The 12408-nt window shown below is 46.4% G+C and overlaps 1 protein-coding gene across 2 annotated transcripts; it reads left to right on the top strand.

Moving 5' to 3' along the window:
- The first annotated feature begins 3634 nt into the window (after positions 1-3634).
- Positions 3635-11965, top strand: LOC124679492 (ethylene receptor 2-like). 2 transcript variants are annotated; one of them, XR_006995009.1, is made up of 5 exons: positions 3635-4048; positions 5891-7785; positions 8560-9290; positions 10593-11141; positions 11512-11965. XR_006995009.1 is itself a non-coding variant. In XM_047215269.1 (3 exons), exons 2-3 carry the CDS (start codon positions 6010-6012, stop codon positions 9085-9087), a joined length of 2304 nt encoding a protein of 767 aa, XP_047071225.1. In that variant the 5' UTR covers positions 3635-4048; positions 5891-6009; the 3' UTR covers positions 9088-9465. The 2 variants fall into 2 exon arrangements, 1 of the variants encoding a protein (XP_047071225.1); XM_047215269.1 differs by lacking the exons at positions 10593-11141; positions 11512-11965 and having other exon boundaries at positions 8560-9465.
- Positions 11966-12408: the final 443 nt, after the last annotated feature.

Here is a 12408-nt window from a genome sequence, read left to right on the forward strand (position 1 = left end):
TTCTCGCCGAGGTTGATTTCTCGAGTGAGCTTCTTCATTTCTCTTCTTGAAACTCCTGTCCCGTGGATCATACTCATACGCCCACGTGGTGGTGGGAATGCCTCGTTGGGTTGGTGAGGTTGAGCCTGCTTGGACTCGATCTTCGTGGTGGAGGTGGTGGTGGTGGTGGTAGCGGTTGCTCTGTCTGCCTGCTCGGATGAGTTTGTGCATGTCAATGAACCGCCGACGGTCCACGAGCAAATGGCTTGACTTCGTTTTGCCGTCCTTAGAATCGGTATACGAGTGCAAGTAACCGGGAGCGTTGATCCGCTCGGCGTAGGGCGGTTCGGGAGTCCTCTCGCTGCCGTGGTTTATAATTGCCACGGTTCCCGGAGTTGTTCCGATTGCCGTCTCGTCGATCGTCTCTTCTATCATCATATCGATCGTCCCGCCGATCGGAGTATCCCCTGCAGCCACCAGGTTGTTGTCGTCATAGCTGCGGTTCTTCCTTCTCTTGTGACGATCCCTTCGACCACCCGAATCGTGCTTCGGCTGGTCGTCGTCCTCGTCGTCCACTGCGCTGTCGCGGCTTTCGCACGTTGTCCTCGCCATCAGCCCAGCTGTTGGCGGTTTCCATTAACTTGGTTATGGTTTTTGGCTTTTTGCGTCCGAGTTCTTCTATGTAGCTTTCGCGTCGGATGCCATTGCTGAAGGCGTCGATTGCTCTGTCGACAGATACATCTTCGGCAGCGTTTAGGAGTTTGGTGAATCTCCCGATGTATGCGCGCATTGATTCCTTCTGCTTTTGCTGGCAATGCCGTAACTCTTCGATCCCGACGGGCCTTTTGTACGTTGCTTGGAAATTGGCAACGAAAGCATCTACTAGGTCGTCCCATGATTTGATGGAACCCTTCGGCAGACCCCTTAACCAGGCTCGCGCTGAATCCTTTAGGTAGAGCTGCAAGCACTGCATTGCTGCTATCTGGTTCCCCTTATGCAGAATCACAGTCTGCAGATAGTCGTCTATCCAGGACCTTGGCTCCTGCTGCCCATCGTATTTGGCAGCGTCAGTAGGGGTGGGTTTGAACTTTCTGGGTGGCATCGCCTCACGAATTTTGTAGCTTAAACAATCAGCTCCCTGAGCTCGCCGTCGTTCTCCTGACTCTCATCCGAAGAATCACTGTCATGCTCCTCCCTGGTGGCGCGTCGTCGCCTTGCTTTGTCGATCCTGCTCTGAGTGATTTCGTCCCGAGAATCTCTCGCATGATGCTTGAGCCACTAGCCTGCAACGTGGCCTTTTCCTTCCGCGGAACTAGATTATCTCCCAATATCGCGAGACTTTCTAGGGCGCCTCGGTGGGCTTGAGCCATGGAACCTTCAGGGCGCTGATTGATGAGGTATGCGGCGAGGTTGGCGGTCGCTCCGCGCGACGGTTTTTGGCCGTGGCATGCCCGCGGTGTCCGTGGTCATAAAGGACTTGGTCGGGTTCGATGTTATTTCTCTAGCATCATCTTCCGATAGCCTAGATAGTCTTGATCGATGCTTGCTCGCCCCTTGAGTACTTCGAGAGGCGCTTCCTTGCGAGCCTCTTCGTCGTTCGCTGGATCGGTCTGCCGCAGATAGGCGTCTCTCGAGGGTGGTTTGTTCCTTGAATAATCGTTTCCGGTTTTTCTCCAATATAGAACGGTAAGCATTGAGGGTGCCAACCGTGGTTCCTGCTGGGAGCGGCGTGTTGTTAAGCACGGCTGCCTTGGCTGCTGCCCACTCCTCCTATGCGATGGTGTGGTCGCTGTTGTTGTTGCTGGCGCTATTCTACAAACTAGCTCGCCTGCTGGAACGGGGGGTGCGATCTCCGTCTCCCCTGTTAGCAACGTAAACTTGGTGGTGCGCCGCTCCTCGGGTGACACCTTGGACGATGATGTCGACACTGTCCTCTCCCGATGAATACTGGGCATTGCAGATGAACGGTGTGTCGCTCGATCCCAACCCGTGCCTGGTGTCGCAGTTCAAGCAGTAGTACGAGGTTAATTCCGAAGATGCGGGATTGTCGGATCCAACCGACATGGACGACGCTGAACGGGGAGTCGAGGGCGCGGGCGAACTTGTCGAGCCTGTCAGACCGGCCCGAAAGGTCGAGTGATGATGACGCGCTTGGACTCGTTGATCCGGAGATGGGCGACTCCGGCGGCCGAAGGATTCCTTCCGAGTTGACGTTGTAGTGGACGCTCCCGAAGGTCATCTCCATGTTGCCTTGCGGATCGGAGAAGGTCGAGCGAGATGAGTCGCCGTGCGGGGTGAATTCATAGGAGCCGAAGCGAATCGGGCTTCCCAATTTTGGTGATGATGGTGTTGACGAAGTTGCCGATGACATGACGGGCTCGCCGATGTCCGATCTTGTGCCGACAGGGGTTCCCACGGACGGCGCCAATTGTCGAGGGTACTCCTCGGCAATGCCCTCCGATTGGGGCTTAGGGTTGACGGAAACCCGCAAGCCGACACGAGACATCGGTTCACGGACAAGCGGGGAGAGCGATTTACCCGGGTTCGGGGCCCTCGATGAGGTAAAACCCTTACGTCCCGCTCGTCGCGTTCTTGATTATGAAGATATTGGGTTACAATAGGGTGCCGAATAATTCGGCTGAGATCTCGTCGAGAGGCTAAGTGCTATGATGACCTAGCTCTAGACTTTTGGTGGCTTAGATTGCTAAGATTGATTGTGTCCCTCGACAGCCCCTCTCCTGACCTTTATATAGGAGGCCAGGTCTCAAGAGGTCTAACCGAGTACGACTAGGTTTACAGTAATTTTTAAATCTAATCTTCCCTTGTTCGGCTGCTTCCTTATCTTGCCCGCCAAGGAATCTTCTGGTGCGCCATCCAAGTGGCCCGCCTTGCCTCCAAGTGCCTTCATGGGCCTCCAACTAGACAATACGGTGATAGGGTAATGTCGGTTACCCGAAGGGTAATGCCCACATCAACCGGAGAGTGGTTCAGAGTAGTATAGAGAAGGGATGATATTTATGTATTCAATTATGATATCATTGTTAAGAGTGTCCATTAATGCATTATGATTCCTAGACCTTGTTTCTAAACATTAAAACACCGTTTACAACAAGTTCTGCTACATGTTTGCTTGCGCCATTTTTATTTTAGCCATTTTTATTTTAGATTGTAATTACCATTCGTAATCATCCATATTACTTGTATTTCACTATTTGTTTGCCGAACTAGTGCACCTATACACCTGATAAGTGTATTGGGTGTGTTGAGGACACAAGAGACTTATTGTACCGTAATTGTATAATTGCTTGAGAGGGATATCTTTGACCTCTACCTCTTTGAATTCGATAAACCTTGGGTGATTCACTTAAGAGGAAGTTGCTGCTGTTTTACAAACCTTATTACACTAGCTGTCCGGGTATATCTAGGTATATTTTAGAAAATTTTAGAACTTTTAAATTGAGTTTTCTTTTCTTCGAAAAAAACGTGCTCAATGTCGGGCAGTGCCCTGCACTCGCTCGAAAGACCCGTTTCAGATAGAAATGCAGAAGGAGCGCAAAAGAAAAAAGATGGAAAATCAGAAGACCCTATGAAAGTTCCACTGTTGAGAAACCAGGATTTCGGCAGCGGTTTTGTGGGAATCCCGGCGGGCGGCTAGGGGGTGAGCTGAACCTAACCAATTGCTCTGCTCTGCTCCTCCGCAAAACGTCTCTCATCTCCCACCTTCCTCCTCACCTCGCACCTCTCCTGCTGCTGCTGCTCCTGTAGCTCACCAACCAGAGGACGGCCCCACCCCCGGCGGCCGCCTCTGAGCTTTCCTCCCCCGGCCGGCGGGAAAGGAGGAGAGGAAAAGAACCCCTTTTCACTATCTTCTCGCCTGTACGGATCAGCGCGGCTCGTAATGCCGGCCGGCGGCTCCGATTGGATCCACGACCACTGTGCAAGCGCACGACGCAGCGGCGGCGGCGCTCGTGTCGTAGAGGCTGGATTCGCCTCTCATAGCGTGGCCCTGTGAGTCCTCCTCCTCCTGATGGTCGCCGGCGTTGGACACCACTGTTAAGAGACGGCACAGGTGAGACCAATTCCTCTCTCTGCTGGTTTGCTGTATGGTTCTTGTTCTTGGTTTGCTAGATTTCGGGGGCTTCTTGATATCCAACTGTACGCTGGATCGATTTTGGTGAAAAGATATCATCTACCCTCGGGGGAAGGCCGGGGATTTGTACCTGTGAACCCAGATCTTGATTTTTTTCTTTGTTTATTGAAAGAACTAGCACGGACTGCGAGGGCATCATACGTAGTGTGTTGAAATTAACGGGAGAATAAATTTACAACTTCATGGATATTCACATTATACGACAGGAAATTGTATGGTTCTAGTTATAGTCGTTGAAGCTAAATAAACTACTCCCTCCGTCCAGAATAGGATGTTGCAGATTTGTCTAAATTTGGATGTATCCAGACGTGATTTAGTGTATGGATACATCCAAACTTAGAAAAAACTGCGACACCCTTTTAGGACCGAGGAAGTACCACTTGTGCGTTAAACATATTTAATCATCTTTAATTTGTGAATGAATGACTATACCAATCCCAAAACACAATGCAACGCCCATATATGTTGTTTCTATATGATGTTAAATCACTGCATAGAACTGAAGTTTTATACCGCGAGCTAGCCGACAGTCTTTATGCGATGTTTGATTAATGCGATGTTAGCATTTAGATTATCTGATGTTGGTGTTAGATCTAAAACTACAAAAAACTACAGGGTGTGCTACAAACGATAATTAGGGTCCACTTAAGCAATGGAAGATGATGTTTAAATTATCTTTCAAATGGGTTAGCAAATAAATTTTCTTATTGTATTGACATTAATAAAAAGTATTTTCATCATTAACTGGATCATGCTGCTCTCCTGCCATCGAGGTTGCTAGAGAGAGAGAGAGAGAGAGAGAGAGAGAGAGAGAGAGATTCAACACAAATATTGTCACTTATGAACTAATAGTAAGAGCTTTCATGTTACTTTGTACAGATCTTTCTTCCTCTGGTCTACTACCCCGTTACGTAATGCATAACGTTCTCCCTCTGATTCGAAATATGATACCAACAGTTATGATGATCTTATTTACGCATCATATTGACGAAGGTTTCCTATGATTTTTTTTTGGCATATTGCTCCTTTTTTTTCTGCTGCAGTGTGCTTTTAATTAGAATCATCTACCATTTGTCATCTGATTAGTTGCAACTATGATGATGCATTGGCCACTTGTTAAGATGTATCGATTGGGGACTACAAATAATTAAAAATCAGGTCCATTCGATTGGTGGCTTGATGTTTTTCCTTTTTCCTGAGAGTTGGTGATTCTTTTTTGAACACTGGGCACACCATCGATGGTCTGTTGTCTCCCATAGAAATGATAATTTAGTTTGTGAAATACCCATGGCATTAGACATGTGGTTTTAGTTAGTAATATAGATGCTCACTGAAGTACACCAATAAATCAGTTATGGTTTCTAGCCTAGCACATTTTCCATGCCATGTTCTACGCAGTTCCATCGGGACCTTTATGTCTTCACATGTAGGTCCGAGTCATACACAATGCATCTGTCAACTTTTTTGGAGTTAGCCAGATTTTTTTCCAAGTTTGTATTTCACATGGACTCCACCAATGCAAATCCAGGCAAACTGAATTGTATGATTACACACGGATGACTCTTGATCTCTGTTCAAACTCATGACATAACGCTCCTGATCTCTGGTAAAATCCTAGCCATAAATTTGTAGATCTAACGGTTAGAGTAATTGTGATGATGTGGATTAATGTAGGGTCTCAAACAGAACCCTGCATTGTGCTTTTAATATATATAATAATAGATTGCAACAATACTAACTGTCTGTAACATCTGACTGCAGGCAAGGCAAATCGATGTGTTCAGTGAGGAATCAAGTACCGTGTTGCTGTAGAAATCGCCATAAACAAGCAACTCCAGTGCTCAGTGTGGAATCTGGATGAATGAACCCTGGTAAAGCCGATGGTGGGAGCAGTGCAGCCGAGGATGCCCTTCCTATGGGTCCTCCTATTCCTCTTGTCACTGCTGCCACAGCTGTCTGCGGCGGCGGCTGCCGATTTCAGCCACTGCGGAGGCTGCGATGACAGCGATGGCAGCAGCCTCTGGAACACGGAGAACATACTGCAGTGCCAGAAGGTGAGTGACTTCCTCATCGCCACGGCCTACTTCTCCATCCCGCTGGAGCTGCTCTACTTCACCACCTGCTCCGACCTCTTCCCGCTCAAGTGGATCCTGCTGCAGTTCGGCGCCTTCATCGTTCTCTGTGGCCTCACGCACCTTGTCTCCGTCTTCACCTACGGGCCACATTCTTTCCAAGTTGTCCTTGCACTCACCGTTGGCAAGTTCCTCACCGCTCTTGTCTCTTTCGCAACGGCCATCACGCTGCTGACCCTGATCCCGCAGCTGCTGAGGGTGAAGGTGAGGGAGAACTTTTTGAGGGTCAAGGCGCGGGAGTTGGACCAGGAGGTGGGCAAGATGAAGAGGCGGGAAGAGACGGGCTGGCACGTGAGGATGCTCACACAGGAGATCCGCAGGTCGCTTGACAGGCACACCGTCCTGCACACCACCATGGTCGAGCTTGCCAAGACACTGGAGCTGCAGAACTGTGCTGTGTGGATGCCCAACGAGGGCAGGACCGAGATGATCTTGACGCATCATCTGAGAGAGAGGGAGATCACTGCATCGCACAGCGGTTCCATTCCTATCGGTGACCCGGATGTGGTTGAAATCAAGGCGACGAGGGGTGCAAAAGTTCTTGGGGAGGAGTCGGCACTTGGGATCGCGAGCAGGTGCAGTCCTGCTGAAGCAGGGGCTGCTGTTGCCGCGATACGGATGCCAATGTTAAGGGTGTCGAATTTCAAAGGAGGCACTCCAGAAATGATGGAGACAAGCTATGCTATCCTAGTTCTGGTTTTACCTGAAGATGGGGGTTCCGTTGGGTGGGGCGAGCAGGAATTGGAGATTGTTGAAGTGATCGCCGATCAAGTGGCCGTTGCGCTGTCGCATGCCGCAGTACTGGAGGAGTCTCAGCTGATGCGGGAGAAGCTTGCTCAGCAGCATAGAGACTTACTGCAGGCAAAACATGAAGCGGTGATGGCAACAGAAGCTAGGAATTCCTTTCAGAGTGCCATGTATGACGGGATGCGTAGACCGATGCACTCAGTCCTTGGGCTCGTCTCGATGATGCAGCAGGAGAGTATGAATCCCGAGCAAAGGCTTGTGATGGATGCCATTGTCAAGACGACTAGTGTCGCCTCAACATTGATGAATGATGTCATGCAGACATCGACGATGGATCGTGAGCATCTATCTTTGGTGAGGAGGCCATTCAGCCTGCATTCCTTGATCAAGGAAGCAGTCAGTGTCGTAAGATGTCTTTCCGGTTCCAAGGGAGTTGATTTCGAATTTCAAGTGGAGAACTCTCTTCCCGAAAGGGTCGTTGGTGATGAGAAGAGGGTTTTCCATATTGTCTTGCACATGGTAGGCACTCTACTACACCAGTGTGGTGCAGGCTGCCTTTCTTTATATGTGAACAGTTATAATGAGATGGAAGAAAGGCATAATCCTGATTGGATGCTGCGAAGAGCAAACTTGTCTGCTGGCTATGTATGCGTGAAGTTTGAGATTAGAATCAGAAAATACAAAGACAGCCTTTTTGGCTTATTGTCCAGTCAAGAGCCGAATGCTAACAGTTCGGAGATGGGCCTTAGCTTCAACATGTGCAAGAAGATTGTGCAGGTATGTAGAGAAACTCCTCATCATTTTTTTCGTTGGTAGGAAGCAAACTTGATTGACACCATTCTGTACAGTACTCATGGGTCTTGCTTATCTCCTACTACTGACAATAGTGGGTTATATTGGGACATGGTGTTTTGGCTCATGGGTCTAGATGCACCTATTAGGAAAATTATATTTTAAATTCACTTCAAAATGTCAAAGAATTCTGGCCGTACATCCAGACATTCTATGTTCACTCACAAAATTTGGCGGAGAAAAGACATTTTGTGTGTTCTATGTAAAAAGACAAAAAAATGTTTCATGAAAACCTATTTTGAAGCACAAAAGATTGTTTTTTAGACATGCCAGTCATTTCTTCCTGAAATTTTGTGTGCGAACATAGAATATCTAAATGTACCCCCAGATTTTTTTTCCCAGAATTTTTGAACATTTTAAAATATGATTTTTATGCAATGAGTGCATGTACACCTATGAGCCAAAGTGAATATCCGGTTACACTGCATGTTTATTCTAGATTGTATTGGTAGAGAATTACTTATTGATCCTCATGTGTTTCGTAAGTTTCTGGATTCATGTCCACCGCTTACTGTATGAGACATGGAAACATTATTAGTTGTTGGATAATATGATTGCTATGAAACGTGTTGTGACCTGCAGTTATCTTCTTTCATACAGTTATTAACCATTCAAGCTAGCATGTATAGTTACAGTTCTGTTGTTTGACGTGTATAAATATTTCAATTTGCTGATGTGAGCATTTTTGTTCTGCTGCAGATGATGAATGGTAATATTTGGTCAGTATCAGATCCAGAAGGCCTCAGAGAAACTGTCATGCTCGCTCTCCAGTTCCAGGTGCAACATGTGACTCCCATCTCTGGAGCATCCTCAGACCTCTACCGATCGTCAGCAATTCCCAATTTCAACGGACTCCACGTCCTTCTTGTGGACGGGGATGACACCAACCGAGCTGTCACCCACAAGCTCCTGGAGAAGCTCGGTTGTCGAGTGTTTTCGGTCAGTTCAGGCATCCAATGCATGACCTCCTTCGCTGGTGGCGAGTCATCATTCCAGTTGCTGATCCTCGACCTCACAATGCACACGATGGACGGGTTTGAGGTAGCCCTCGCAATCCGGAAGTTTAGGAGCAACAGCTGGCCGCCGTTGATTGTTGCCCTCGCGGCGAGCGCTGATGACAATGTCCGGGACCGATGCCAGCGATCAGGAATAAACGGTCTGCTCCAGAAACCAGTCACGCTAGCGGCTCTGGGAGACGAACTGTATAGAGTCCTTCAGCACAACTGAAAGGGCCTGAGGGTTCTCAATCTCAATAGATTGTTGTAGCTCGATTGATAGTCATATTATTATGCCAGTTTTGGTGCCATACAAATCACAAAAAACATGTGCACAAAAGGAAATGAATGTACAGGAAGATGAAGAAAAGCCTGCCTTTTTGCTGCTTGGTTCTTTTGGTGAAAGAAGGTGGGAGATTTTGAAGAGATCAAAAGGTTAGATTTTTTAGGCCTATTCATTTGTAAACGCTCTCTTAGATTATTCATCATTTATGATGTAAATCATTCAAGGCAGTATGCACATGATAGTTCAGGTTCATGAACTAGCACGCTAGAGTAGATATGGATGGGTGAATTCATTGAATGCAAAAAGTAGGCACTATTCTATTGATGCTGACTTCCTATCTTGTTGAAAGAACGAACTACAAAATCACAAATAAGCAGAGACTGTAGTGTTGATGCTGACTTCTTCAGTTTCTATCTTCTAGAAAGGAAGATAAAGAAAGTGCACTATGAATAAGTCTTAGATTTCAGTATTATGCACTGTAAGAACACCTGTCAACTCTCCAGAGCTGTCATCAGTAACCAAAGGTGAACATCCTGTAGCTAGGCATCATGGCCAAATATCCAAATTTGGTGCTGGTTCATCCATGCAATTGCGAGTGGTTGCTAGAATTATTTCCCAGTTCAGGTTCCACTATAGGATCCAAAGCAACATTCTGCTATTGTAAACTCGCAGTAATATTGTTCTTTTTCAAGGGACTACAGTGGGAGAAAACCAAGGTGATACTGTATACGACAAGTTCCTCGTTTCAATTTACACATGCATGAAATTTCTCAGTTCCTTTCTTGGTGTTGACATTTTAACCTCCTTGCCATTAAATACCATGGTACACATTTGACCATAAAATAAACCCAGCATGTAAATCCAAAGAATCGTGCCGTCATGGATTGGCATCCTTTGGCCTTAAGAGTTCCATGCACCTGGACTAGAGACAATGGTTCATCATTTTCTTTCTTTTCTTTTATTATGGTTAGAGAACACTACTGATTGGACAAAGATGCTTAGGTGAAGGTTTTGGCAAATTGGACACGCTAAACAGGATAGAAGAACCACCTACTTGCAGTTTACATGACCTTCTTTACCCAATAAAGTGTGAGACTGACTTTATGTACATGCATAGTAAAAGGGAAATCCTCACTTGCATCCAAGTGACCGTATGCTGGTGTGCTTGTTGTATAATTATTTTGTTTGTTTGGAACTTTCGTAGTCTGTATTGGGGTCCAGACCTGACCAGAGATGCTAAGGCAACTGGACAGTTGAAATAAATAGCAGTAGTTCTAACAATTGCGGTTTATCAGTGGAGGTTTATGCAACGTGGCCAAACAAACTATTCTCATCGTCCTTGGCATTATCGCGGCAGTGAAGGAAGGATGTCCTTGTGTTACTATGCCTAGTTCCAATTGGTTCAACATAAATAGTAGTAGTGGTAACAGTTTATTGATTTTGCATCGCAGTTCTTCTTGATAGCGAATTTCAATGTGTTGGTAGCAGCCACTATCAATAATCAATTGCTGGCTGTGCTGCGGCAGACACGGCATGCGATCTCCTTTGCAGCTTATTGTGTTTCTCAGAGCATGTCAGCGCCTGCTTCTGGTTCAGAATAAACTCCTGTGTCAGCAGTGAAGTGTCTGCATCACCTGTTAAAAGAGATGGAATGTCTGCGAAAGAAAAGAGTTACTAGGAAATGGGGTTTGGACCGAAGTACAACGCAGTTCAGTGCCTTGTGAGTTATAGTGTTTTTTGGGCTGGTCAGATCGTTTTGCAACCATGACTAAGTACAGTGGATGATACCTTTGTGACTCCACATTTCTTGGTAGAAATGGTTGGATTTGAGATCTGAACTTGATCAACTATATATAGTTATGAGCAATTCTCCTGCACGTGAAATTTGTCAACCGTTACTTTTAGTGCATCCAGTGGCTCAAAATGGATGGTGCCTCTTGGTACTTGCATGCCCAATGACGAGCTGTCAACTAGAGGTACCAACCTGCGAGGATAACCAGGTAATTTTACCACATCTCCATCAGATTAATTAATTTGTACTGTGATAAGCTTATTGTTTCTTGTTTCTCTTAACAATTTCCTGCAGGATGAGCATTGTAAGCATGTTGTTTACTTTTATTTTCATTCCCATTATGTATGAAAAGTATCGTTTGTCAGGTGTGTCTGATGAGATCATGCACACACTCACGGCACCATGTCATTTCCATTGGGATGTTCTTTTAGTTGCTAGCTTTTATCGATATTTTTTAGAGCCTAGCTGCATGGTGAGAGCTTGTATTATCTCGTTGTTGCGCATATAAACACCTCTCACTATCCTTGTTCTGAACTTCTGATCCTGCATTTAATCATTGTGTGTTGATGGTATTACAGGCAAGTTACCGGCTCTGCCTCTCATCATCCTGGTGCATGATGGCTCTTCCTCGTCGTTGATTGGCCCGAAGAACACCTCCCGCTACACCTCTGGCATGTCCTCGGGTAACCACGGCTGCCAATCTTCCGCCGCTCGCCGCACCCACTGGTCGACTGGTCGTAGATCTCCTGAGTGGATTCATCAATAACCAAATATGGTGCTGATTTATCCGTGCAAATGCAAGTGCCTTCTAGATTTTTTTTTGACTTCGAGCTCCATCGTAGGATTCAAAGCAACATGGCTGTTTCTGCCAAAGGTAAAACCGCATCACTTTGTACTCGTTGGTGGACAATCTGCAAGACACACGACAAGTTCCTCCTTTTTTTAATTATGTGCATGGAATTTCTTAGTTCCATCATTTGTATTGACATTTTGACCTCCTTGACATGTATTCCATGGTACACTCTTGACTAACTCGGGGTGTCATAGGTGGCCGTCCTTTTCAGCCCATAGAGTTCGATGCACAGACTGGAGACAAATGGTTAATCATTTTCCTCTTTGTAATAATTGTTGTTAGAGAATATTGCTACTACTTAGACAAAGATGCTTAGAGCATCCCCCAAAGGGCGTCCGGTAGAAGTGCTGGATTGGTCGATTGGGGCCGCTGTTGTAAGGTGTCGTGTTTGGGGATGCTAGTTTCCAGCCATGTCCCCCAAAAGCGGTTGTTGTTTTTGTTTTGCAATTTCTAGTATTTGAACACACAGCCGTAGTCCATAGGATCTGCAAACTGAGGCCACGTACCGGTAATCTTGTTATCAAGAGTCATCCAAGTTAGGATCTTGGCATCATCGGTTCCAATTTACATGGTGGCAAAGAACTGAGCAATGATGTCCACATCAAAAGCATGGGAGAAGTTC

This window comes from Lolium rigidum, chromosome 1, assembly GCF_022539505.1.
Source record: "Lolium rigidum isolate FL_2022 chromosome 1, APGP_CSIRO_Lrig_0.1, whole genome shotgun sequence".
Taxonomy (NCBI): domain Eukaryota; kingdom Viridiplantae; phylum Streptophyta; class Magnoliopsida; order Poales; family Poaceae; genus Lolium; species Lolium rigidum.